Raw genomic sequence first — 27,197 nt, 5'->3', positions numbered from 1 at the left:
GCAATGGCTGGAGCCGAGCTGATCCAAAGCCAGGAGCCAGGAGCTTCTTCCTGGTCTCCCATGCTGGTGCAGGGTCCCAAGGACCCAAACCATCCTCTGCTTTTTCCCAGGCCATAAGCTGGGAGCTGGAGGGAAAGTAGAGCAGCCAGGACACAAACTGGAGCCCATATAGGATGCCGGCACCATGGGCGGAGGCTTAGACTGGCACACCGCGATGCCAGCCCCAGTTCTGACTGCGTTTCGCCCCCAGCCCGGGCATCAGTTTCCATCAGTGTCCTGTATGCGCTTGGCGTGCTCTGCCCCCAAGGCTGTTCAGCACTCAAGCATCACCTTGCAGCTGGGTCTGCTCCCGGCCCCCCATCAACCCCTGCCCAGCCCCAGTGAGCACCAAGTGCCCAGGGCTGCAGGTCCCCAGCCTGCTCTCCTGGAGGCCCCTGGGTTCCGTGCCCCATGGCCTCCCCCTAGGCTCCGTGCCCCATGGCCGCCCGCTGGGCTCCGTGCCCCATGGCCGCCCCCTGGGTTGCCCTTCTCCCTGTTCAGCCCCTCCCCCATGGTCACCCCTCCCTCTGGGCTACCCTTCCCCCAGGCTGGCCTCTACCCCTGGTCAGTCCTTCCTCCTGGACCACTCCTCCCCCGAGTGGTCCCTCCCCCCAGCCACCCCACTCCCAGTTCCCGCACAGGTGCATGGTGATCTCCGCCTGTCCCTGGCTCTGCAGTTCCCAGGAGACACCCAGACAGAGACTTTCTGGGCCATATGGTTACATAACCTGAACGACAAAAACAAATCATGTTAAAACTGGACGGCGGCGGCCAGTCCACCCAGGAACTCGGCTCCTTCCACAGCCCGCTCTGACCGTGGGGACTGATCGGGAGGTCCTGGGTGGTGGGTGCCAGCTTGCGGATGGCTCCAGAGCTCTCCTGCCTCCGTGACATGTCCGAGCCCATGCCTGCGTGAACCCTGCGTGGAGTCATCCCTCCGAGTCAGCACGAGACTCACCAACATGCCCTGTGAGCGCTGGTTCAAGGCCCGGCTGCTCAGTCTCCCACCCAGCTCCCTGCTCACACAGCTGGGAAAGCAGTGGAGGACGGCTCAGGGGCTTGGACCCCTGCACCCTGTGGGAGACACCGAGGAAGCTTCTGGCTCCTGGCTTCACACTGTCCCAGCTTCGGCTGCCGCAGTCACTGGGGAAGGTCCTGGCCCAGAGCTCTGCCTGCTGGGGACGAAGGCTGCCCCGCCCCCACCACCACCTCCATCTTCCCTTACCAAGGTGCTCACGCCCAGCACCCAAGAACGCCCCACGGCTGCGGAGAGGGCAGGGAGTGGCAGGTGGGCCTGGGCAAGCCAGCCTCCCCTCCCCGTGCCCACCAGGTCCAGCTCCAGGCCCCTTGGGGGGCCCAGGAGGGTGGGAGCACATCACGCAGCCCCCTGCCGTCACACTGTTTTGAACAAGAGTTAAATTTCCCAAGTGGAAACGCTGAGCATCAGCAGACAGCTGAGCACTGGTAACCATCCCTCCGAGAACATGGGTGCCCAAAAGTGGAGAATTTAGGTGGAAAACGTGCCTTCTCCCCGCCCCGCATTAGTTTTAGTACCTGCCAGGGCAGAAGGGCAAGCCCAGCTCTGAATGCCCACGGCCCCTTCCAGCCCCAATCTGGAGCCCAACCCAGGCTCCAGGCCCAGGCAGGGCGTCTAGGACTGGCAGAGGGCCAGGGACCTGGGCACAGTGCAGACCCACACACCCCTGGACACAGGGACACACCTCATCTACTGCCAGCCTGGGATGGACCCAGCCCCACTGGACGCCCAGGCAAACGTGGCTTCTCGCCTCAGCTCTATTCCTGGCCCGGAGCCACTACACGACCGGAACCACCAAGGACCGGTTCCCCCACGTCTTCCCACCCTCTTGGAGACCTCAGCTTTTGTACCCTGGCCCCAACTCCGCAGTCCTGGAGCCCTCTGTCCTTCCTTTGCCCAGGATGAAGTTTCTGTCCCAGTTCAATTTTCCCCGCCTTGTTGATGTCACATCCTGTCCGGGCCTGCCTGCCTCCCTGCTGGCCGCCGCCCCCTCCCCGCGCGGTCCAGGCGCGCGGGTCCCTCTGCGCCACCCCCGCGCCCGCCCTTCGCCTGCAAACTTTTGGCACCCAGCGCCGCCGCTGCCGAGCGCGCGTTCGTGCGCCGCAGGGCGCGCCTCCCTCCGCCGAGCCGTGCGCGCGGGGAGAGGAGGGCGCAGCCCCCGCCTAGCCCAGCCCAGCCCAGCCCCTGCCCAGCCCGGGAGGCAGCCGCTCCGGAACCGGGACGCGATAAATATGCAGAGCGGAGGCTCCTCGCAGCAGAGCCCGCGCGCCGCCTGCTCCGGGTGCTGAGCCGAACGCGGGGAACGCGAGCCGGGCCGAGCCGGGAGCGCGTCCGCATCCACGCAGCCGCCGGCCGGCAGCACCCAGGGCCCGCACGCCAGGACGTCGGAGGTGGCCGGGAGACATGCCACCGGCCCGGAAGCTGCTCAGCCTCCTCTTCCTCATCCTGATGGGCACCGAACTCACCCAAGTAGGTGCATCCAACGCCATTTTCCTCCCTGCCAGGCGCCGGTCCGGCCGAGGGACCCCGCGAAGTAGGGGAGCGTGCGCCCGAGCCCCACCCCCAGGGGGTTGGGGAGGGGGCCGGAGGGAGGGAGGGGGAGGCTGGAACCCCAGCCCTGGCCAGGCAGGCGGGACGCCCCGTAGCAGGGCCCTCCCCCTCTCCCTGATGAGAAGTTCAAAGGGCTGCCTCGGGCAGCTATTGTCCTGCGGGATGGCGTTTTGGGGGTCCGGGTTCTTACTCCTCCTCCCCTACACACCCCTGCTGTGGCCCAGCCCTCTCTTTGGGGCTTCTGGAACCCCCAGGCCTGGGGGACAGATGGCGTGGGGGGCTTCTTGGGAAGGGGGTTGGGGGCTGTGGCCGCTGCTGTGCCCGGCGGGCGGCGCGTGGCAGCCAGGCACTCCCAGAGGGCTTGCCTCCTGCGAGCATTGTCTCAGCACGGAACACGTCCGTGGTGGTCCATGTGGTCGATGTTCTCCATTTTAAAATGCATCTTGGAGCCGCAGGTCTGGGTGGAGAAGGAGGAGGGGCTGTGTGTGGACGCTGGGCGGCCGGGCACCCAGCTGGTGGGTGGGAGTGTGCCAGGCTCGGGCTGCTTGGGAGTGACATTAAAATGCCCTTTGCCACAGTGCCACGCTCTGGGCTGGGAGACTGGCTCTCCGAGTCACCAGTCTGAAGCCAGTGGGTGCGGGCACCTTGGCCCCAGCAGCCCGGGCCGTGGTCGCCTCCTCCCTCTCGCCCTTCCTCCCTAAGACAAAGCAGAAAGGGGAGAACAGGAGGCAGACACAGGAGGACTCTGGCACACGCGTGCACACTCAGAACTCGTACCCACTCCCAGCCCGACAGGGCACTGCCGCTCCACGCGTCCCTGCCGGCCCCTGTCCGCCCTCGCCCGTGGCCCAGCAGAGGTCCTGCGTGGCCTCCTGGAGGGAAGTTTTCTTGGCCCCACCCCCACCAGATCTGGCCGCTGTGTTGTGGATAGACACATGCAAGCACACACATGCACACACGTGCGGGGAAGGACAGAGCGGGTCCCGAGCAGCTGCCAACAGCCCTGTGTGCAGCCAAACCTGAGCGTGTTGGCAGAGGATGGCCCTAGAAGTCCCTAGGTCCGAGGACCACACAAGCCCTGGTGACCTCCTTACTTCTGGACACCCCAAGCCCCCCACTGCAGGTACATGATGCTTCTCCTCCCTTTTATGTTTTCCCAAAGACCCCCTTACTGGGGAGGATATCCAGCTTCAGGCGGAAGCCCCCTCGCTGTGGGGTGGCGTTGCGGGGCAGTGGGTGGCTGAGCCCTGATCGTTGGCTCCAGCCTCCTGGTCCAGCACCACCTGCCTTCAGGACCCTGGACAGCTCCAGCGAGTGGGAGGGAGCTTGTTTTCCTCCTTTGCCTGGGAGGTTTCTTTCTGGGAGCTGGGGGCATCTCTCAGTGACCTCCATCTCAGACGGGAGGTGCTCACTCCCCACTGCGCCCCTGCTCTCCCTGGCCGACTTGCAGGACCTGGTGTGGGGACCTTTATCTTCGACTGTGGCAGAGGCTGGCTGGTTCCAACCCACCCACCCCACCACCATTTCATGGCTGTGAACATGCCGGGGAGTGGCTCCCCGTTTTAACAGTGGCCTCAGAGATGGAGCGTGGGTGGGGAGTGGGTGTGGATTCAGGGCTGGGCAGCTGTGACTTCCATCCCTAAGTGGAGCATGGCCAGGTGTCGGGTGGAGAGCAAGGGCCGGCGCTCCCTGGCACCTGCCTTCCCACCCTCACCCTGCAATTGGGTTCCTCCCGGGGTGCCCACAGACCAGGAGCCCAGAGCCGCTGTGTCCCTGGCTTGGAATGAGGGGGACAGGCTGGCTTTATGTGGGCTGAGTCAACATGGCTTGTGGGATCCAGGCAGACACGTGGGGTACCCGGCCAGGCCCTCTGGGTTCCTGCCAGCCCGCTCACAGAGAAGCACCGACCGGAAGCTGTGGGTGCCCCTGCACTTGTCACCAGAGGGACACTTCAACATTCTGTGACCCTGGGAGGCGGAAAGAGTGACAGAATCACAGCTGCCAACGAGCTGGCGCCTCCCCGGCCCAGGGAGAGGTGGGCCTTCCCGCCCAGGCCAGGAGAGGTGGGCCTTCCCGCCCAGGACTGCCTTCCATGCAGCCAGCAGTGGGTGCTGTGTGACGGCAGGGAAGGCTCCGAGGGTGAGGACTTGGCCCAAGTGCCCTTGTGCATCGCTCCCGCTGGGTGCTGGTCGGAGGGGGCGCTCCAGAGGGGCCCAGCTGGCAGTACCTGGCACACCCTTGCTGTGTGCTCACCTCCTGCCTTTGTGGTGGTACAGAGGGGACCATCTGCACAGGGTGTGGAGGGGCATGGTGCCATGAATCCCGCCTTGGAAGCTGAGAAAGCTTTGGGGAGGGGCCCGCCTTGAAGCGGGGTCCCTGGCCCACACAGGAGCCGGAGGGCCGGGGGGGATGGCAGGAGAGCAGGGGGCAGCAATGAGGGCCCGGGGACCCCGCTCTGCCACCCGAGCTTGCTGAGTGTGTGTGATGCTCTTTCCTTTGGGTCTGAAGTTGGCGTCTCGGGGTTAGCGGTACACCCCTGCCACAGGGCGTCCTGAACGCGCCTCTGCCATTCTGAAAGTGGGCACAGGGTGTCGTGGGTGTATGCTGTTTCCCTGCCAGCTTTGTGGAGCGACTGCCTTGTGCTTGGCCCCGGAGTCCACGTGGCTGGTCTTGGGCGTCTCCGCTCGCCGTTGGGGAAGTGTGGCCAGGGCAGGCAGAAGGACCGGCTGGGTGACATTCGCACAGCGTCTGCCATCTCATTGCCCACCCGGCCCTTTCTGGGGCAGAATGTCCCACACCACTGCCCTGAGCCGTCAGCAGCTGGGCCAGGACACGGGCCCGAGTGGAGCTTCCAACTCCTTGCCACGAGGCAGCACTTCCCGTCCCTTCTGATGGACAGGAAGAGGGGTTCTGCTTCCACATTCCAGGCCCTGTGGTCCTCACGTTAGCACTGCCAGGGAAACCAAGACAAAGTTGCTAGCTCAGACAGACATGGGGCACTGTGAGCTAGGCCCAGTTCCCGGCTCCGTGGGCACCTCTGTCACGCAGGAGCCTTGAGGCCTGAAGTCGCAGCCCTGGGCAGAGCCTGCCCCCACCAGTCGGTACAGGACTGAAAGCTGAAAAGCACAGAGGTGGGAGGAGGAGGAGAAAGAGAAACGGTGCATTTTCACAGAGCAAAAAAACGCACGCTGAGTGAGCTGGCAGCCAGGGCTGCTTCCCGCACCGTGCATGTGAGCGGTCCTAGGCCAGCTCGTTTCCGATGGCCTCGACCTGGAGGCGGGCACACGGGGGCATGAGAGGGTCAGGCCCCGTGCCCAGGGATCCAGGAAGAATCTGGTGATACCTGGGGTGCCCGAGTTCAAGTTCTTTTCAAGATCCAAAGGAGGGGGAAAAAAGCAGAAAATGAGGCAGCTCAACCTTCCTGAGCCCCAAGCACTTAGAGGGACAGAGTCCCCTGAAGTTGTCCATCAGGGTCCCAGTGGCCACATCCAGAGCGGTGGCTCCCTCAGGCTTGCGAACCCTGTGGCCACAGTGGCTGACCGGGACCCCTGGCTTAAGAGGGCCGGCCTGGGCTCGGTGCACTGCCAGGAGGCAAGCAGTGGCCTCCAGCCGGCCCCTTCGCTCCACGAAGCCGAGGGTGTCAGGCAGAGGCTTAGCAAGGTGCCAGCCAGCCGTGCCCTGGCCGCCCCAGCTCTGGCCTGGTGGCTTGAGCTCCAGGAGGAGGGGAGCTGAGGGCACACCATGTGCGCACAGGGAAGCTCTGAGGTCGAGGGTCTCAGGTGTCGCGGGGCGTCGGTCAGCAGCACGGAGCAGGGCGTGAGCCGGCATCCCTCCGCGGCCTGCCCCCACCCTGTCTGGGAGAGGGCTTGTGCTCACACTGCTGCAGCCTTCCAAGCCCCCTGCTTCCCTCCTGGGTCACTCATGGCCACTGCCCAGCTGCCGGCTGTTGCTGCTGGTGGCTGCTTTGGTCTCAGATGAGAACCGGCCTGCCTGCTGTTCCTCGAGAGCTGTCTCTGTTCCCCGCGGTGGGGTTCAGCCGCATCCTCCTCGCACACGTGGACCAGTGACATGGACAGTCCGCAGAGGCAGCAGCGGCCTCAGAGTGGGGATCAGCGAGGGCCTGGGCGGTGCCGGAGCAGCCCTCACGTGGAGACAGTCGTCCCAGCAACCCACACCCACGTGCCTTTGCCCCCAGGACTTGGAGGCTGTGCTGGGGTTGCCCCGGTGTGCACAGGAAGGCCTCAGGGGAGCCCAGGCCCCGTGCACAAGCAGAGAACAGAGCGGAGTGGCACACACCACCCAGTGCTCCCCAGCCTTCTGCCAGTAGCCCGGCCCAGAGCTGCGAGTCCCTGGGCCTCGTCCACCCACCAGGGATCCCAAAGGGCAGTGCCTGGGCGAGGTCACCTGACCTCCACGCCAACATAGGGGACCAGGGCACGACGAGGGGGACAGGAAGAAGCAGCCAGAGAGGTGTTGCCAAGATCCCGAGGCCACCTCCAGGCCCAGCAGAAGGGTGCCCGGTCAGCACAGGGCCGCGACCCCATGCAGGAACCACGTGCCCTGGGTACACTTAGCCACTGGAGCCTGCGGGTGCCCGAGGCCTTGGCAACACAGACATGGCATCCCTGGTGCTCTTGGGCACACAGTAGGACTCACGGTGGCTGTTAGCATGATGCCCCCTTATTTATTGCTTGTTCTTGAAATGTGTTCAAACCTATGTGTTTGAAAGGCAAAGTAACAGAGAGACAGAGAAAGATCCACCTGCTGGTTCACTCCCCAAGCAGTGGCGACAGGCAGAGCTGCGCCTGTCCGACCTGAAGCCGGGCGCTCCCGTGGCGTTGCCCATGTGGGTGCAGGGCCCGTGTCCTCGAGCCTGCCAGGGTCTGCTCAGAGCTGGAGCTGGCACAGGCCCCAAGGTCCTGGGGACGTGGGCATTAGCACCCACTCCAGATGTCACCCTGGTCACTGTCCCCATGCCCATGAGTGCACACCGGGCTGGTCACTGTCTCCGCCGACACTGGGCCAGGCTACCTGCTCAGGTCCCAGCCCTGCACATCCCTCCATGCCCACCAAGAACTCAGCCCAATGGGAGGAGGGTGGTGTCTGTGGAATGAGTTCCTTTTTTCTTCGCAGCCGCCCCCCTAGAAATCCATGCCTGCCCCACTCTGGCAGCTGAGAGCCCAGGCCAGGACCAGGCTGGCCCCTGCCCTCTTACCTCCCACCAGCCAAAAAGGCAGATCACATGGCCAGGTCCCAGCCTGGCAGGGTCCGTGAGACCCAGGGCCCTGGGAGGCATGCAAGGTGGAGGGAGGCTGGTCAGGGATAAAGGAAGGACAGTGAGGGAGGAAGGGATGCCCAAGGGCTCCAGGCTCCTGCTGGCTGGGCCCAAGCAAGTACACGTGTCATCCATAAGAGGACACCCCACTTCATGCTTTGGGGTGTGCCTTTGCCAGGGAGCGGCCGGGACAGCTGCTGCTCTCCCAATGCCCCCTGCCTAGCTCTGGGGCCGCCAGGCCTCTGTGACGTCCCCCAGGGACATGACAACACTCAGGCACCTTTGAAAGTCCCTAGGGATGGCAGCAAGGGCTTAGGCGAGTCTCCTTCCCGCGTGGTGTCTGCAGGGCTGCTGCAAGCCGGGGCTGCGCCGGGCTGCATCCTGGTCCTGCGCGCTGATCCGTGTGACTTACCAAGGTCGGAGGCCATGAGGAGTTGGCTGCCTGCCACCCGGCAGGGCACTTAGAGACCACTCAGGGCAGGGCAGTCACACGCCCTTCCTGAGCGCCTAGCAGCCAGGACCTAGGTACGCCTTCTGGGGGGAACGGGGGCCGGGGGGATCATGCAGGGAGCTGGCACTTCCATCCTTCCACTCGTGGGAGGCAGGGATGTCACTGCTGGGGACGGGCTTGGCCTGGGATCGGCTGCCTTGCCACGTGACCTTGGGCAGCATTCATAGCTGATGCAGCCATGTCGGCAGAAGCTCCGCCCACCCCAGGCTTCAGCGAGGATTCAGTGACATCAGGCGAGGCACCGCATCCTTGGAGCAGCCTGGGCACAGCACCTGCCCCATTGGTGCAATTCCCTTGCTCCCATGGAAGCCATGGGATGGAGATGTGAGCTCTCCACCGTGGCTGCACGCACCAACAGCCTTCGCTGCAGGACCGCAGCCGCATGTGGACATGCCCCAAGGGCTGCGTCTCCTCCTGAGTCATGGTTCACACGCTCGGCAGGTGCTCGCCATGTGTGACTAACTGAACCACACAGCTGCAAGAGCAGCTGGGGCGCAGGTGTGGGCAGCAGGGTAGAGGTGTAGGGGTGCAGGTGTGGGGGCGCAGGTGTGAGCAGCTGGGGTGCAGGTGTGCAGGTGTGGGCAGCAGGGTGCAGGTGTGAGGGACAGCACCCAGGGTCTGAGCTGTAACTGCTACACCACGCTTCCTGTCTCTCATCCCGCGAGGGCTTGGCACGAGCTGCATGTCTCTGCCAGGACCCTGATGATGGGGGAGGGAGGGGGGCCTAGAGGTACTGGGCGATGCCATCCCACGGCCCACACTCACGTCTGGCAGGCTCCAGACCCATCGCTCAGAGCCCGGACTTTCAAAGGGCCGCTCCCCACACCCTCTGAAGCACCAGTGGGCAGGGGAGGGGGCACCCGCAGCTCCCCAGGCCCTGCCCTGTGCCCGGGCAGGCTCCCTCCACCCAGGGCCAAGGCTGTGCTCCGCTGAATGGGGTGACAACTACTGCCACCTCCGCGAGGTGCAAGCTTGCACTGTACATCTTAGTCCCGAGCGGCTCCTGAGCCGGGCACAGCCGTCCCGGCCAGGTGGAAGGGACAGGTCTAAGGCACTTGTCCAGGCAGCTCCTCCTCGGGCGGGACAGCTGAGCTCACAGGCAGGGACAGCTGAGCTCACAGGCAGGGCCTGGCCGTGCAGAGGTGCTCGGAGTTGCCGCTGCTGTTGTCTGAGGGTGGCTTGCTCTCACAGGCGGCACACGACATTTGCACTCAGCAAGTGCAAAATGTGCGTGAGCTCCGAGTTTGTGGACTGGCTGTGGTTGCCTCAAGTTGTTCCCACAAAGTGTGCAGTGGGGAGCAGTGTGGGCGGCCTGGGCAGGCAGGCGCGTGCGTCCCTGGGCCCCGGGGGAGGAAAAGAGGAGGGGGTCCATGGGCGACTGGACTGCAGGGCCAGCTGGCAAGGGGAGGTGGCGCCCTTCCCCAGCGCTGGACCTGGCTGGCCAGCAGTCCAGGTCCAGAGCGACTCCATGCGTCTGCGGGGTCAGGGTGAGCGTGACTGGAGCTTGACTGAGGGTCCTGAACAGACCAGCCAGGTCCCAGGAGGCGTCAGGGAGGCGGGGCTTTCTGTCCTGGTCGCCTTTCAAACCCAGAGAGGAGCTGAGAGGGGAGGGGCGTGGGGGTGGACACGACTCTTGGGGGATTCTTTCCTCCCCAACAGATCCAAAAATCCCAAACGGAGTTTGACCCAGTCAGGCCTGCTTTCCGGCGAAGCTCACCCGGGCCCCCGGCTGGGAACAGGGCGCCAGGGCGGGACACACACCTGCCCCGCAAGCCCTGCACACAATCTGGCCCCCAAACCTCCCGCAGCTGCGCCCGCGCGCTGGCCCGCCGCCGCTCCGGGCGCACAGCTGCGCTCACCAAGCCGCCGTCTTGCTCAGCGCCGCCACCTGCCAGCTGACCCCTGTGGCCGCCCTGGCTGGCAAGCGGCCTTCCCTTGGCACCAAGCCCCCTCCCCTGCTCCCGCGCTAGCCACCGAAGCTGCTCAGAGCGCCCCTCGTTAGGGTGTCGGGATGGGCGACTGGGTGCGGATGCCAGGCGGGCGGGGGCAGCGGCGCCCGAGTGAAGCGGCCCCTCCGACCCGGAGCGCGCACGGGGCCTTGGAGAGGGGCTTCGCCGTGCCCAGGGACCGATCGGTCTCCGTCTGGGTCTCTGCGCCCGGTCGCCCTTGCTCCCGACTCCTCTGCCGGCTGCGGCGTGCACACCTCGCCGCCTGCAGCCAGGGGGCGGCGGGGAGCCGGAGCGCGCAGGAAAAATCCACCCATTTCCTGGGCAGATTGCGTCGGCCGCCGCCCGGCCGTGTCCCCGCCTCCCGGCCGCGGCCCCCGCGCGCAGCCCGCGGCGAGCTCAGAACCGGGCGGGCGGCCGTTCCCGGCGGAGGGCGCAGAGCGCGGCGCGCGGGGCTCCTTCCCTCCTCGGCTTCCTGCGCGCCTCGCTCCCCGGCGCCCGGGGGGCAGCGCGGCGATGGCCCGGGCGCGCGGGGCGGCGGCGGCGGGCGCGGGGCGGCGGCGGCGGTCGGAGGGGGCGCGGGGACACGGCCGGGCGCCCCTGCCCGCCGCGGTGCCCGCCGCCTGAAGCCGCCCCGGGCGCGGAGCCGGCGCCAGCGAGGCGCGGGCTCGGGGACGAGGCGCGATGTCGGTGCCGCTGCTCAAGATCGGAGTTGTGCTCAGCACCATGGCTATGATCACCAACTGGATGTCCCAGACGCTGCCCTCGCTGGCGGGCCTCAACACGACCAGGCTGTCGGCCGCCCGCGGCGGGACGCTGGACCGCAGCACCGGCGTAAGTGCGCCCGCCGCGCCCTCCTCCCTCCGCGTCGGCGCCGGGGCCGGGCGGGACTGTGCGCGCGCCGCGGTGGCTACCCGGGTCCCCGCTCTGCACCCCGCGAGGGCGCTTTGAGGGTTGCTTGCTCGTGTGGGGCCGGGGGCTAGCTTGCTCAGGGGCTGGAACGTCTCCAGGCTCCTCAGGCTGAGACCGAGTGCCTCGTCGAAAGGGTTGGAAAACTGAGGCTGGCCACTTGGGGGACTTGGCCAAGGTCACGGGGCTGGTAGGAGGTGGGGACGCCTCCCAGACCCCAGTCCGGGCTCGATCTGCCCGAGACTCGCCCTAGTTTGAAAAAGCCGAGCGGTGCCCAACAGCTGTCCCCAAGGACCCCCGGGCACCCTTCTCTCTGCACCAGCCGGTGCGTTGGGGTGCGCTCCGAGGAGGGCTGGGGCGGGCGGAGCCCGGGAACACCCGCGGCTTCGCCTTCTGCCACCCCTCCCACCTCGCCTGCTCGCCCTTCTGGGGCCCGGGGGCAGGGGAGTAGCCGGAGCCGCCTGTGGGTAGAGCGGACTTGGCTGGTGGCTGAGCCTTACACCGGCGAGGGGCCCGCCCTCCCGGCTGTGCCGAGAGGAGAGGCGAAGGTCGAGTCGCCTAGTGGGTCCCGGGCTGGGTGTGGAGGGGCTCGATGGAGTGAGCGTCGCCCCCCCCCCAAGCCCGCCGTGCAGGGTGAGCTGCCCAGCGGGTCCTTCGGTGTGATTTTGTCCTCTGCCTTGGTCCTGGACTCCTGACTCCGAGAAATGAATGAAATTATATATATCCTACTCCAGGCTCTCCGAGCTAAGACGGCCTACAGGAGGGTGCCAGCTGGGCGGACTCGGGCCCTGAGGGGTCCTGTGCCCCCGCAGGCCTGGGTGCACCGGGACAGCTGAGCTGCAGGGGAAGGGGCAGTTTGGGTTTCCTCGGTGGTCCTCTGGCACGCCTCGTGCTTAGGGCTGGGTGTGAACAGCCTGATGGCCGCTGGGTCAGCCTGCACCGAGCTGGGCTCCGGCGGCTTCAGCGGGCTGCCTGCAGGATGATGGCAAGGGCTGGGGTCACCGCGGCCCCCTGCTAATGGCAGCTGGCTCCAGGGCTCTGGTGAGGGTGCCTGGCTGGGCCAGCCGCCCTGCTGGCCTCCTGGGGGGGGGAGGGGAGGAGGGCTGTCGCTTCTGGGTTGCCTGCCACCCTCCCACGGTGAGTCACAGCCCTGCCCTGCTGCGTGTCCGGCCGGGAGCACTTGATGGCTCTAACCCATCTGTCTGGCCAGAAGCTGGAGCTCCAGGCAGCCTTTGGTTGAGCCTGGATTTTGAAACATTTTTGTTTTAAACAGTAGTGCCTTGTAGCTTTGCTTCTGGCCCCAGCAGCCTCCCCCTGCTCCGGGTCTGAGCCCAGCTGAGTGGGTGATCTTCCCTCGCTGGCCCGTGCCCTGCCTCACCAGCTCTCCCCCGCTCTCCCCAGGTATTGCCCACCAACCCTGAGGAGAGCTGGCAGGTGTACAGCTCTGCCCAGGACAGCGAGGGCAGGTGCATCTGCACCGTGGTCGCCCCCCAGCAGACCATGTGCTCCCGGGACGCGCGTACCAAACAGCTGAGGCAGCTGCTGGAGAAGGTGAGTGTGCGTGCAGGCACGTGGTGTTGGCTAGCCTGCAGGGCCATCCTAGCACGCTCCCGGCCCGGCCCCACTGGAAATACTCATGAATGGGTGAATGAACTGGTGTGTGGGTGAGTGGATGAAGATGCCCCAACGTCTGGGCAGGGGAGCTGTCCCCGAAGTGCCTGTGGGCTGCACAGTCCCTTCCTGCTCCACCTGATTGGCAGCCTGGGGGCTCCTCTGGGGCTGGAACGCGGAACTTGGGGTCCTCCGAGAGGGGCCCTCTTTCCCTGCCTGTGTGAGGCTGGCCTTGACAGGGGCAGGCGTTCTCTCCGAGTGGGCCTGTGTGGCACAGCTGGCCGGTACCCTCTGTGGCCCACAGGGGTCCCCGGTGTCACAAAACCCACACTCCTCCATGGATTCCATGAGCTGAGCTGAGTTGGGGGTGGGTGGGCAGATGCCTCCCCGCAGCCCGGGCCCAGCTCCCTCCCCACCAGATGCTTACACAGCTGGCCACACACACACACACACACAGACACCACCCCCAGAGGCTCTGCTTGTACGCTCCCCAGCCCTCGGAACCCTCCCCACCCAGAGCGTACCACCTGCATGGCACCCACGCCACCCTCTTTCCTGTAGGTTGGGCTGTACTATGCTAAGTGGGCGCCAGTCCGACTCACTCCCTCCCCTCCCACCGACAGGCAAAGCGTGTCCCTTTGTTACCTGGGGAGGGGCTGGGCCGTGGTCTCAGTGACTGCCTGTCCTGTGCCCGGCGGGAGCGGTGTGGTCAGACCCCTGCTCCTGGGGGCAGCTGAGTGGTGCTGCTGGGGTCCCCCCGGCCCCCTAGAACTCCCCCTGAGCCAGCCTCCTTGGGAGCCCTGCCCCTTGGAAGGCTTGAGAGCAAGTGGCCCGGGCAGTGGAGGCCGCCTCTGGGAGAGCTGTGAACCCCAGCTGTAGCTAACCGGCCATGTTTCAGGGGGATAGTCGGCTGGGCCCCTCAGAGGCTCTCTGTGTTGAGAGGTGGTATCCCCCTGGCAGTATTGGGTGAAGAGCAAAGCAGGCTGCCCAGAACGTGCCCACCCTGGCCCCCTTGTACCTGCTATGCCCTCTAGGGTGGGGTGGCCTCATCACAGGGACCAGGAGCCGCTTAGGGGCCGGCTGGGGCGGAGGGGCCATGGCCTTGGGAGCCTGGCTCTGGAAGGGCCCTGCGCTGGGGCTATGACTGAAGTCTGTGAATCAGGGTCTGATCTTGGAGGAGGTCACAGCTACTAGAAATCTGAAATTTTACGGGAAAGCAGGCACGCGTGCCCCCAGGCCTGTGCCCTGCAGGAGAGAGCGGGCAGAGGGGCCATCCTGCCAGCCTCGTGTCTGCAGGCTTGCACGCACAGCTGTGCTGCCCAGTGCTCAGTGAACAGGACCTGGTCCTGGCCTTCTGGGTGAGTTACCTTCTCAGCTAACTGGACGGTCCAGGGCTGTGGCTTGCCCCTGTGCTGGCTCCCGGGAAGAGGCTGTGTCCAGGCTGGGCCTTCAGGGTGGCATTTTAAAAAATAACAAATGTTATTGCTCTTCCCCAAAAGTGCTACAGGGACTTGGGGTGGGAGGAGCAAGCAGGGGGAGCTGGCAGCGGGGCTCAGGGGGTGCAGTTCACCCATGCTGTAAGCCGTGCATGGAGAGCAGGTGTGTGCATGCTGCCTCACTCGGTCCCTGTGGCCTGCTGAGCTCAGCAGGCCTGGCAGCTGCAGGGCCGGCAGCCACACCCTCTCCGCTGGACCCAGCCTCCCCGCTGGGTTTCTTACCCTGGAACAGAGACAAGTTTTCAATTTCACTAAAATCAGTAGGTCAGAAGTGCAGGTTGCTGCCTGGGACAGGGTGTCAGTGCAGAGGCAGGCTCCCAAACCCGCCCCCCCCCGGCCTGCCCGGCCTCGCTGCCCTGCCCTGCCCACCTGCCTGGCCTCACTGCCCTACCCTGTCCGCCTGGCCTCGCTGCCCCCACCCTGCCCTGCCCGCCTGGCCTCACTGCCCTGCCCTGCCCGCCTGGCCTCGCTGCCCCCACCCTGCCCACCTACCTGCCCTCGCTGCCCCGCCCTGTCGTGCCCCCTGGCCTCGCTGCCCTACCCTGCCCACCTACCTGCCCTTGCTGCCCCGCCCTGCCATGCCCCCCTGGCCTCGCTGCCCTGCCCGCCTGGCCTTGCTGCCCTGCCCTGCCCACCTGCCCTCACTGCTCCACCCTGCCCTGCGCCCCTGGCCTTGCTGCCCTGCCCTGCCCACCTGCCTGCCCTCGCTGCCCCGCCCTGCTCGCCTGGCCTCGCTGCCCCCACCCTGCCCACCTACCTGCCCTCGCTGCCCCGCCCTGCCCTGCCCGCCTGGCCTCACTGCCCCCACCCTGCCCTGCCCGCCTGGCCTCACTGCCCCGCGCTGCCCTGCCCTGCCCGCCTGGCCTCGCTGCCCCCACCCTGCCCACCTACCTGCCCTCGCTGCCCCGCCCTGTCGTGCCCCCTGGCCTCGTTGCCCTGCCCTGCCTACCTGCCTGCCCTCGCTGCCCTCACCCTGCCCGCCTGGCCTCGCTGCCCCCGCCCTGCCTGCCTGGCCTCTGTGCCCCGCCCTGCCTTGCCCGCCTGGCCTCGCTGCCCCCACCCAGCCCTGCCCGCCTGGCCTCGCTGCCCCGCCCTGCCCGCCTGGCCTCGCTGCCCCGCCCTGCCCACCTGGCCTCACTGCCCCCACCCTGCCCTGCCTGCCTGGCCTCTGTGCCCCGCCCTGCACACCCGCCTGGCCTCACTGCCCCCATTGCCCCAGCTGGTAGTGGCTGCAGCCAGTGACTGGTTCCGGAAGCCTCTCCGGCGTGTGTGGGTTGGCAGGGCAGTGATCTTGCCGGATGGAGGAGGACACGGAGCAGGTGTAGGTGCCTGTTGGTGTCCTCCCACCTGCCCTTGGGCCGCAGCCTGCGTGGGGACAGTGCTGGGTAGCAGAAGGAGCCATTATACCTGGGGCCACCCATTACACCTGTACGACGGGGACCAGGAAGGACCCCTGCCCCGAGGGAGGAATCAGGACGAACCCCGGGTCCCACGCACCCAGTTCCAGGACTGGACTCTGGGAACTGGCAGAGGACATTGTTTGCCAAGCCCGTTTGCCCGGCACAGGCCGCGGAGGGGGCGGCGGAGGTGTGTTGGGCCTCTGGCAGCCCAGGCAGCGATAACAACCTTGTAGATAACACGTGGGCCCCGTGGGGCCGCCGGCGTGGGGCCCGGCTGCAGCAGGTCAGGGCTGGGCATGCCTGGGCGGCCCCTGCCTGAAGCTGCTCCCTCTTGGCAGGTGCAGAACATGTCGCAGTCCATCGAGGTACTCGACCGGCGGACTCAGCGAGACCTGCAGTACGTGGAGAAGATGGAGAACCAGATGAAGGGGCTGGAGACCAAGTTCAAGCAGGTGGAGGAGAGCCACAGACAGCACCTGGCCAGGCAGTTCAAGGTACACGCGCCCCACCCCGTCCCCCTGCCGTCCCGCTGATGTCCTTCCTGCAGACCGCGACTGGGGGCCCCTGGGGACGGGTACAAGGGATGGCCCAGGCCTGCCCTTGCTGCCAGAGCAGAGCCTCAGCCAGGCCCCCGAGAGGGACAGGCGTGAGTGGCAACTCCTTTCGGAGTGCCCCAGCCAGTGCACTGCCACTGCCAAACCACTGGTCAGCCGGGAGGGCAGGAGCCCACCCTTGCCATCGCATAGCTGTCACACCAACCAGGGACTCGCCAAGTTGGCCAGAGCTGCTCCCGGGCACGGGTCTCTCGGGGCAGTCTGTCACATCTGAGCTAATTAGCTACGGCAAAAGGCATGCTGCCAACTTGTTGGGGGAGACCCAGACCCCACTCGCCCAGCGGGAGAGGCTCCCGGCTCCCATAACTCTGGGTGTTAATGCTGGAACCCGCTTGACTTAAGACAGTAGATGTGTGCCGTATTTGCATGTGCGCCTGCCGACCGCCCAGCTCCCAGACGGTTCGATGGAGAAGTGACGTGCAGGCCCAGTTAAGGAGCCCGTGCATGCTGATGAGCCGTGCGGCCGTGCGAGATGAGCGGGTCTGCTCCCCAGCCTGGCTGCCCTGCGAGCCGCCGCTGCCCACCGCCCCACCCCACTCCCGTCCTTTTTATGCTAATGTTTCTCTTTGATGTGTCCCCTGCATGCGGCAAGAACTAATTTTCTTTTAAAAGCCAGACATTAGACAGACGAAACGGCAACCTAATAGTCGCACGTCTGCGTTATGCCTCAGACGCCAGGCAGCCTCGTGCTGCGGCGTGGCAGTGGCCGGGGCGCCACTGGCCCCTCCGCGCTCCCCCAGCTCGTTCTGGGTGCCCCCCAGGGCCCTCCCTGCCCCGTGGCCAGCAGGCCCCTTAAGTCCTGGGCTGTCACTGGCCACACGCAAGGGCGGAGCGGGGGCGCTGGAGCCCTGGGCCGACCCCGGCCGGCCGGAGTCGGACTTGGCATGCAGGCAGGCAGGCAGGTAGGGGAAGGTGTGTTTTGCGTAACTCCAGCGTGAAGCGTGTGGCTTTTTTTAAGTGACCGTGGAAGTATTTGTCTCAGGCTGTCTGTGTGGGCAGGCCGGTGAGCCAGCTCCTCAACGCTCTCTCATTTTCTTGCTTGCAGGGCTAACCTTAGAGTTTTTTCCTGCCGCAGTGACTGAAGAAGCAGCCAGTCCCTGTGACTGTGAAAGAGAGCCAGAGAGCTTTTTGCACCTTGCGTTTTTACTCTAATTTTCCAATACGTAGCACCGACCGTATCACTAAGCAAGCCTGAACGCAAGCAGAGCCCTCCCTTGCATGCGACTAGACGCATTTCACGGACAGTCCGAACCTTGTCGCTGCATTTTTTGAAAAAGGAAGAAAAAAAAAAGCGAATTTTGTGTATGTGACCTATCGCATGTAACCCCCAGATGTTCCCTTCTGACAATAAAGAGCTTTCCCAAGTATGTCGGTGTCCTGAGGACTGTTTCTGCTCTTCTGACTCTTGGGGACCCCACCGAGCGAGGGGCGGGCGCACCTGCCCGCCGCACAGGGAGAGCCAGGCCGGGGCAGGCGCTCGGAGGGGCAGCAGGCGTTCTTGCGTGCGTTGCACTGAACCCGGCTTATTTTGACCTTGCAGGCGATTAAAGCGAAAATGGATGACCTTAGGCCCTTGATCCCTGTGTTGGAAGAGTACAAAGCCGATGCCAAATTGGTATTGCAGTTTAAGGAGGAGGCCCAGAATGTGACGTCAGTGCTTAACGAGCTGCAAGAGGAGATTGGCGCCTATGACTACGATGAACTGCAAAGCAGAGTGTCCAATCTCGAAGAAAGGCTGCGTGCATGCATGCAGAAACTAGGTAGGCCCGGAAGCCCGGGGACGGCGCCGCTGCCCGCCCGGCACCTGCCAGGGCTGCCGCTGCCCGCCCGGCACACGCCAGGGCCGCCTCTTCCGCCCGGCACCTGCCAGGGCCGCCTCTGCCCGCCCAGCACACGCCAGGGCCGCTGCTGCCCGCCCGGCACCTGCCAGGGCTGCCTCTGCCCGCCCGGCACACGCCAGGGCCGCCTCTGCCCGCCCGGCACCTGCCAGGGCTGCCTCTGCCCGCCCGGCACCTGCCAGGGCTGCCTCCGCCCACCCGGCACACGCCAGGGCTGCCTCTGCCCGCGGCCGCCGTAGTGTGAAAGAAGCAGGATTCGCCAGGCCACTGTCCCACGCGGACTTGCGCCCCTGGCAGGCACAGGGTGAAGCTAGCCGTTAAATCATGTGGCGTGTGTGCGTGTGTGTGTGTGTGTAAGGCTCGAGTTTCACAGGACAGGGCACACACCCCGGGCCCCTCCACATAGACTCACACAGTGTGGGTGACAAAGGCAGGTGCACCGCAGTGGACAGACTCCTCGTTCCAGCCCCTGGCCCGTTTCCTGGGCCCAAGCCCAGGCTGGCTGCCTCACTTGAGCACCGCGGCCACCAGTCTCAGCAGCTCGGCGTCCCGGCCCGCGTGCATGGCCGGGTTTCGCACCAGTGTTGCAGGCTTCACCGTGTCTCGGGAGGACACGGGGCCTCTGCCCATGTGGGGGTTCTCTGCCAGCTCTGCCTGGGACCCCCACTTGGCTCCCTCTGGTCCTCACTGCCCCACCCCCTCTGTGCACCTGCCCCAGGCAGATGACAGGGTCAGCCAGCTGCACTCCCTGGGGTTTCGCTTCTAGCCCAGGTGGGCTCCGCAGACGCCCAGTCTTGGGCCCCTGGCGCACCAGGAGAAAGCACAGGAATTGCAGAGGAGGCAGCAGAGTAGGAATCCAGTGTGACAAGTCACAGCTGCGAGAAGAGGCCACACGCCAGGCCTCGCGTCAGGAGACGTTTCCTGCCAGCTGCGTTGATCACAGCCCCCGGGGTCTTGCTCTTGGCACAGCTCAGGCTGCTGATGCCCATCGGTCTGGGAGTGGCGGGAGAGGGTAGCCGCCCCACCCCGGAGTGCAACTCCACACCTTCGTTTCTGCCTGTAGATTCCTCGGGAGGGTCACGGGATGTAGACGCGAGACGAGGGTTTAGCCACAGCAAGCTGACCCTGACAGGCAGCGCTTCATGCCCCTGGCCTGGTAGAACAGTGTACGGGGGCAGGGGTGTCGCGCCTAGTTCGTGGCCCCCCAGGGCCTTGTGCAGCTTAGGGGGTCCCAGGCCCTAGGCTTGCTGGGAGTCCATGGCGACACTCTTGTTTAAAAGGTCTGTTCATCCGTTGAACAGCAGAATTACAGAGTGGTCTTCCATCTGCTGGTTCACTTCCCAGATGGCTATGATGGCCAGAGCTGGGCTGATCTGAAGCCAGGAGCCAGGAGCGTCCTCCAGGTCTCCCACGCGGGTGCAGGGCCCAAGCACTTGGGCCGACCTCTGCTGCTCTCCCAGGTGCACCAGCAGGGAGCTGGATCAGAAATGGGGCCGCCGGGACTTGAACCGGTGCCTATACGAGATGCCAGCATCTCAGGCGGCAGTTTTACCCACTATGCCATGGCACTGACCCCCACTGGCGAGATTGCTGCGCCCTGGGGCCCAGGGGTGTCATTCCTGTCGGGCACGGAGCAGGGGCTGATAGGAGGGGCAGGTGGCTGGTTAAGGCTTTGTAGAGGATGGGTTGAAGCGGCAGTGGGTGACTGGTTAGCTGGTCGCTGGCTAACAGTGTCTGATGAAGACGGACAGGTGTCAGCAGGTGTTAGCTGATTTAGCTGTTTCTGCGCCCTCCCCTCCAAGCTGGTGGGAAACTGGGTAGAGGCTGTGGAGGGGCGGGGCTCCAGGGGCGGGGTGCCAGGGGCGGGGCTCCAGGGATGGGGCTCCAGGGATGGGGCTCCAGGGGCGGGGCGCCAGGGGCTCTGGGCAGCTCCTGTGTCCCTCCTGCCCTCTCACCTCCCCACCCCTGGTCCCTGTTCTGCCTGGTGTCAGCCTGATGGAGGCCCCAGAGCCTCCATCCCCGGGGTCACAGCGGGACACAAGGCACACGCTTTCCAGCCCTGCTGTCAGCAGCAGTGGAAACTGGATCCCGGAGCTCGCTGCTGGGAAGGCGTCCAGTTCTCGCCATTCCCGGCGTGAGCCTCATCCCGGTGGCAAAAGATGCAGCTACATCCGCGAGCCGGACACAGCCTAGGGGCGAGGAGAGCCGAGCCCAGCAGGGATGGCTCACACTGAGAACCCAGAGCCGGCTGCTCCCTGGCCTGCCTGCCTGCCTGCCACAGGGATGGTTACAGTCCCACTGCAGGCCTCAGCTCTCCCCAGGGGCAGTCACACCCCAAGATCCTGCTTGTTCCCCTCAAGACCTCCAGAGGGTCAGCTGCCAAGGCCTGAGGCCTGCAGGGGAGGACAGAGCCCCGAGGCCTCCGGCTGCACGGCAGGAGACCAAGGTGGCCTTGCCTGAATTAGTGCTGTGTGGGACAGCACCCTGGTGGGACCCAGTCCCCCTCCCAGCTCTCCCCAGCAAGGGCTCCTGGGGCTTCCGGTTGAAAGGAGAGCCTGTGAGTGCCCCCCAGCCCAGGCAGGGGGCTGCTTGGTGGCCTGCCCAGTTCATCTCCGTCCAGGACAGGTGTTTGTCCAAGCCCCAGGTCCAAGGGAAGGTGGTGGGGCACGGGCTGGTGGCTTGGGGCAGGCACCTGGCTAGGCTGTGCGGAGATCCTAGAAGCCCTGCCCGTCGCAGGAGGCGGTGGGTTCCACCCCAGGGTGTGGCTGGCATGGGCTCCCTCCAGACTCGCCCTGGGACACGCTGCTCCGGTACTCAGCCACGTCCAGGCTCACGGCCCAGGAGCCCTCTCCTCACTGTCCCCTCTCTGCCTGCAGGTGCCTCTCAAGGACTCATGACAAGAGAGGGCCTTGGTCTTGCGTTGCCTGGGCCAAGAGCCCGGTCAGGCTCTGCCGTGGGCTTTTTTAGAGCCTGTCCGTCCCCGAGGTCTTGGCAGAGCCAGTCTGGACTGAGAACCAAAAATAACTCCCCGAACCGAGAAGAGCAGCCGCATCTAGCCCCACGGGCCTCGGGCGCCTGGCCCGCAGCCAGCAGCTGGCAGAGCAGGGTGCCCAGGCCGCTCCCTCCCACCCTCCCTGAGCCAGGGCTGCAAGCGGCTGGCCTCTGCGGGACACCGTTTGTGGCTACAGGGGCACGGAGCAGAGGGTGCAGGGACCAGGAGGCCCAGGCCCCTGGGGCCAGCGTGGCCAGTCGTCCATGGAGGACAGGATGGGCAGGACCTGGCGGAGACTGGAGCCTCCCCCCTCGCCGCTCCGGGTCTGAATCCAGCGCGTGGATAGCTAGCGTGCCGGCGCGGCACGCGTGGCTCCAGCCGACACACCCCCAGCACCCTGCCCTTCCCCGTGGCCCCCTTCCCTGAAGGGAAGACCATCCATTCATTCATTCATTCACTTTTGGGGGAGAAAGTGCAGGAGGTGTCTTGTCTGGCTGAAAAGCGGAGCTGGCATCGCTGGGAGGGCTGAGGGCAGGTTCAACCTCGGAGGCCAGGTAGGAGGCAGGGCCGATGCCCCTGGGTGGGACTCAGGGCGGGGTGGGCGCTGGCCACAGTCCGACGGGGGCTCCTGCTTCCCCAGCGCCCCATCCGGATGATGCCCTGGTGGCCCTCGTCCCCCGGGGCAGAGCCAGAGAGCTGAGCCAGACCAGCAGGGAATCGAAGGTCTCGGGACCCGCCCCAACACGATCTTCTGTTTAGACCATGTGCCCCTCCCCCTGCGTCTCCTCCCAGGTGGGGGCTAGGGCAGGGCCAGGTGCTGGGTCACAGTGACCAGTCAACACTGGCCAACACACCTGCCCTGCTGCTGGGAGGCCTGAGCCAGGGCGCCCTGAGCTTATACGGGGAGCACACGCCTTCCCTTCCACAGGAAAGGCAGGGTTACACAGAGCGAGACAGGAGAGATCTCCCACCTGCTGGTTCACTCCCACAGTGGCCACCATGGCCAGAGCTGCACTGATCCAGAGCCAGGAGCCAGGAGCTCCTCCAGCTCTCCCACGCGGGTGCAGGGTCCCAAGGCTTTGGGCCGTCCTCGGCTGCTTTCCCAGGCTACAAGCAGGGAGCTGGATGGGAAGTGGGGCAGCGGGGACACGAACCAGCGCTCCAGTGTAGGGTGCTGGCATAGCTTAACCCTGTGCACAGCATCCCCGACCAGCCTTCCCTGACGTGGGCACAGGAAGGCATAGGCAGGAAGGGCAGTCACCTTTCTCCAGCTTGGGCAGAGATGCCAGCCCGGGGAGCTGGGCGGTGTGCGCTTGGGCAGGCTTGGGCGCAGAGCTGTTTCAACTTGTGCTTGCTGTGAGAGCTGGGCAGCTGGCATAGGTCCCTCCTTGTCCTTGTGGCTCTGCTGCTGGCCATGTGCCCTCAGGGACAGCGTTGGAGGCACTGGGGCGTAGGCAGGGCTGCCCCCTTCTCGAGCTAAGCCCAGGTGCCCGGGTGAGTCCGAGAGTCTCCACTGAGCGTGCCTAGAGTGGTTGCATGCCGGGAGGTCACACGCAGGCCTCGCCTGCGGGCGTGGGGAGGGAGCAGAAGGCACCCGGCCGCCGGGGCAGGAGGCAGCAGGGATTTGGCCTTGCTCTGCCTGGGCCCAGCACCTCGTGGGAAGCCTGCCTGCCCACCCGTGCCTTAGCAGCCCAAAGCGAGGCTGAGCTACTCCTGTTCCCATTGCCCAGATGGGAACACCAAGTCCTGGAGCGGCTAGTACTCTGTCCCCAGGCTGACCCGCCCAGCCCTTCCAAGAGGCAGAGATGCAGCAGGGTGTCCACTCCTGCTGTCTGGACCTCTGTGGCTCTGCTGGGGGAGGGGGTGGCTCCCCTGGCCCCTGGGCATTCGGGGCATCCCTGAGGACCAGGCCGCATGAGCTGCTGTCCAGCACTCAGGACCCTGTGGTCGATCGGGCCCGGAGGTGCCAGGTGGCCCCTGGGCAGTTGGCCAGGGCCCCATGCTGACCCTGCGCTCCCCTCCCCCACCAGCCTGTGGCAAACTGACCGGCATCAGTGACCCTGTGACCATCAAGACCTCCGGCTCGAGGTTCGGGTCCTGGATGACAGACCCCCTGGCCCCGGAAGGCGATAACAGGGTGAGTGTGTCGTCTGGGTGCTGGTGTGGGGCACTGGGCAGGGTGGGGGTGTGGTGCCGGCTCCGGGCTGGGCTGGTCCTCCACGGTCATGGCCTGGCTGCCGGCAGGGCCTCCCTGCTGCCTGGACCACAAGGCCACCAGCATTTCCCATTCCTTTCGTGACTGATGGAGGCTCCTGTTCCTTTAGATTTGGGAAAAATTCCCTTCCATCCCCCCAGCCATCCTTTATTCTCAGCTTCTCCACACCCCAGGGCCCTCCCCACACCCCACCAACCTCCCACACCCCAGGGTCCTCCCACCCCCCACCAACCTCCCACTCCCCAGGGCCCTCCCACCCCCCACCAAGCTCCCACGCCCCAGGGCCCTCCCACCCCCCACCAAGCTCCCACGCCCCATGCCTCACTGCCTTCCCACGCCCCAGGGCCCTCCCCCCCCACCAAGCTCCCACACCCCAGGGCGCTCCCCCCCACCAAGCTCCCACGCCCCAGGGCCCTCCCACCCCCCCACCAAGCTCCCACGCCCCAGGGCCCTCCCACAGCCCAGGGTCCTCCACCCAGGTCCCGCCTACAGCCCTGTCAGTATACTGAAGGCACCTGGCCAGGCCAGGCTGCGTGAGCCGGGCAGCAGGCACACTCTGCTGGGCTGTGCCTTCCCTGGCTCCCCCGGGCACCGGCCCCAGCATTGGCTGTGCAGGTGCTGAGGGCTCAGGGCTCTTAGACACCCAGCTGTGTCCCCCCACACACACTGCGCTCCCCAAGCTTCCAGGGTCTGAGGTAGCATTGGAGATTAGCCCTTGGTGACCAACCTCTCGCCTCCCAGGGAGGGGGCTCCGGAGTGGGCAGGGCGTGCTGAGGAGGAAGCAGGGAGCTGGCAGCAGCGCGGGCGGGGAGGAGGCGGGTGCCAGGGCTGGCAGGGGGTGCCCCGATGCCCGCTCTGCACTCTGCTCCGGCAGCGAGGCACGCGCCCCAGCGCCCCGCTCCGCACCAGCTAAGCGGCCAGCAGCCAAGGCAGCGGTGTTTGCCCTGCCTCTGCTCTTTTGCAAGCTCCATTCCGGTTTGGCTCACGCCCACACGCAGGAGACCTACAACTCGCTAAAAAAAAAAAAAAAAAAAAAGAGGAAAGCAGTGTGGGCCAAGCCATGTGGAGGCCGCGTGCAGATGCTATGAGAAGGGCACGGCTGGCAGGACGGGCATGGCGACCCCTGGGCACCCGGTGCTGAAGCCAGCCACAGAGCTCTGCCCAGAGCCTGCTTGGTAGGGCCTGGCTGCCTTTGCCCTGCGCTGTTGGCACATGAGGCCTGGCTTGCCTGTGCACAGCCGCTCCAGGCGCACAGGAGGAGCGCCAGGTGCTGGGCTGGGACCCTGGCCTCTCCCTGTTTGCCCAGTGTCCAGGGCAGGCCACGCTCCTCTCTTCACCATCGCCCCGTGCACAGACCTGCCAAATTGCGCCCCCACTCCCAGGAGCCCACAAGAACTCAAGGAAAAAGGACCATGGCCCTCGCAGCCCAAGGCCTCCACATGCAAAGGGGTAGTGTCTCCAGGAAGACACGGCAGGGCCCTGTGTGTCACGGAGCCTTTGTCCTGCACTGGGCCCCCAAGGGCCCTTCCCTGGCCGTGCCGACGGCTGGGCAGACAGGTGCGGCTGGCCACGGCGTGGTGGCGCCGGCCTTCTCTCTGGGCCCCGCTGTGGAGTAGCCGCAGGGTCTCCTCTGTCCGGGGGTCCGCTCTGTGACGCTGTGGCATCCTCGGCCGACAGGTCTCTCCACCTGTTGTCTTGTGGCCTTACTCAGGGCCCGAGTCGCCCCTTTGAGGATCTTGACGCTGGGCTAAGGCCCTTCTCCAAAGAGGGTGCCACCCTCTGGGCCGGGCTGTGGGCCGTCACAGGGCTTGGCACCTGCCTGCTGGGAGATGCCGCAGCCCCACACGAGAGGCACGCCTGGGCTGGGCTGTGTGTGGCAGGTGCTTGTCCAAGGTGCAGACGTGGGAACAGAGCGAAGGTAAGGAACTGAAAAACGCTTCCACGGATGGCATTCCAGACGGTTCCGTGGTGGCTGCTTCTGGGGGTGGGGGGTGACAGAGCTGCTCCACTGGACCCAGGCGCTGGAGGAGCTGCGTGCTACTGCCTAGGAAGGCCCCTGTTTGGAAGCCTTGCGGCCTGGGCCTGGGGACCCCTGAACCGGGGACAGCCTCGGGTAACTTCCCCCCTCCCCCAGTCTGCAAGGGAAGGGCTGAGGCCCCACAGAGCAGTGGACGTCTCCCTGCTCAGAGCCGGGTCCGCTGCTGGACCACACGCTGCCCAGCCCTGCCCTGGGCAGGAAATGGCCCCTTGGGAGTGGACAGGGGCCAGCAGGGGCCAGCAGGGGCCACAGGCGTCTGTTGCGATTTGAATTGGCACCCATGTGGGTGCCTGTGTGAAGGCGAGGGCTTTACTCACTACGCCCCACGGCGGCTCGGAGCCTCTTCTAACGGGTGTACAGGCGGGGCGGGGCCACTGCGGCAGCCGCGGGGGTCTGGGGGTGCCTGGCTGTGCTGCCTCCCCCAGCCCCGGCTCTAATCCACGACCCGCGTGGATTACGGGGCTGGGTCGTAGATAATCAGCGAGGCCCAGTTCTTTCTGAAAATCTCATTAGACCCAAAAGGGCACCTGCCTTAAGCGCCTGCAGCAGGGCGTGGGCAGGGCTGTCACTTCGCTGGCCCCTCGGCCTCTGACGCGGGCAGACAGCACAGCTCTGATGGAACCTGCTTGCCAACACAGCATGGGCAAGTACACACACACACACACACACAGCATCCCCACATCTCACACACACACAACACCCGTGTGGGCACTGCCTGGGGGACCAGACTGAGCTGCCAGATGAGAGAAGACCTGGACAGGAGTTGGGAGGCTCTCGGGTTGCCCGTTCTCCCAGACCCAGAACCGGCAAGGAGTACTCGCCGGGGGGGACACATGCATGCCCCTCAAGTGACCCCGTCCGCTCCCGGGGGCGGGCTCCGTGGGTTTGGAGCAGGGCTGGTGACTCCCGGAGCTTTCTGGCTGCCCACCAGGCGCCCTGCGCCCAGTGTTTGTGCCCTGCGCCCAGCCTGGCACCCGGTGCCCACTGACGGCGCCGCCGTCTCCCGGCAGGTCTGGTACATGGATGGCTACCATAACAACCGCTTCGTGCGAGAGTACAAGTCCATGGCCGACTTCATGAACACGGACAACTTCACCTCGCACCGGCTGCCCCACCCCTGGTCGGGCACGGGCCAGGTCGTGTACAACGGCTCCATCTACTTCAACAAGTTCCAGAGTCACATCATCATCCGCTTCGACCTGAAGGCCGAGACCATCCTCAAGACGCGCAGCCTGGACTACGCCGGCTACAACAACATGTACCACTACGCCTGGGGCGGCCACTCGGACATCGACCTCATGGTGGACGAGAGCGGGCTCTGGGCCGTCTACGCCACCAACCAGAACGCCGGCAACATCGTCATCAGCAAGCTGGACCCCGTGTCTCTGCAGGTGCTGCAGAGCTGGAACACCAGCTACCCCAAGCGCAGCGCCGGCGAGTCCTTCATCATCTGCGGGACGCTCTACGTCACCAACGGCTACTCGGGGGGCACCAAGGTGCACTACGCCTACCAGACCAACGCCTCCACCTACGAGTACATCGACATCCCCTTCCAGAACAAATACTCGCACATCTCCATGCTGGACTACAACCCCAAGGACCGCGCGCTGTACGCCTGGAACAACGGCCACCAGGTCCTGTACAACGTCACCCTCTTCCACGTCATCCGCTCCGACGAGCTGTAGCCCCACCCGACCCCGTAAGCCACGGGCCCAGGCCTCGCCCC

The 27,197-nt window shown here is 65.8% G+C and overlaps 1 protein-coding gene across 5 annotated transcripts; it reads left to right on the top strand.

The window, feature by feature from the left end:
- Positions 1–1,066: 1,066 nt before the first annotated feature.
- OLFM1 (olfactomedin 1) lies at positions 1,067–27,197 on the top strand. 5 transcript variants are annotated; one of them, XM_040963372.1, is made up of 7 exons: positions 1,067–1,078; positions 2,225–2,545; positions 12,669–12,818; positions 16,113–16,268; positions 17,929–18,148; positions 23,249–23,355; positions 26,482–27,197. In XM_040963372.1, the coding sequence occupies exons 2-7, from the start codon at positions 2,480–2,482 to the stop codon at positions 27,154–27,156; spliced, it is 1,374 nt and encodes a 457-aa protein (XP_040819306.1). In that variant the 5' UTR covers positions 1,067–1,078; positions 2,225–2,479; the 3' UTR covers positions 27,157–27,197. The 5 variants fall into 5 exon arrangements, with proteins under 5 accessions (XP_040819306.1, XP_040819307.1, XP_040819304.1 ...); XM_040963370.1 differs by lacking the exons at positions 1,067–1,078; positions 2,225–2,545 and adding exons at positions 2,937–2,972; positions 10,798–11,192; XM_040963373.1 differs by lacking the exon at positions 1,067–1,078 and having other exon boundaries at positions 2,093–2,545.

Source organism: Ochotona curzoniae, unplaced genomic scaffold (genome assembly GCF_017591425.1).
Source record: "Ochotona curzoniae isolate NIBS_2020 unplaced genomic scaffold, NIBS_Ocur_1.0 scaffold_3208, whole genome shotgun sequence".
NCBI classification, from domain to species: domain Eukaryota; kingdom Metazoa; phylum Chordata; class Mammalia; order Lagomorpha; family Ochotonidae; genus Ochotona; species Ochotona curzoniae.
Note: the sequence above shows the minus strand (reverse complement) of the source record. Positions and strands in the feature narration are given on the sequence as shown.

Excerpts from the sequence above, each read along its gene's own strand:
- OLFM1 (XM_040963370.1), top strand. The coding sequence starts at position 11,043 with ATGTCGGTGCCGCTGCTCAAGATCGGAGTTGTGCTCAGCACCATGGCT. Across the intron at positions 11,193-12,668 it reads CGCTGGACCGCAGCACCGGC|GTATTGCCCACCAACCCTGA; the intron begins GTAAGTGCGCCC and ends CGCTCTCCCCAG. Across the intron at positions 16,269-17,928 it reads ACCTGGCCAGGCAGTTCAAG|GCGATTAAAGCGAAAATGGA; the intron begins GTACACGCGCCC and ends TTGACCTTGCAG.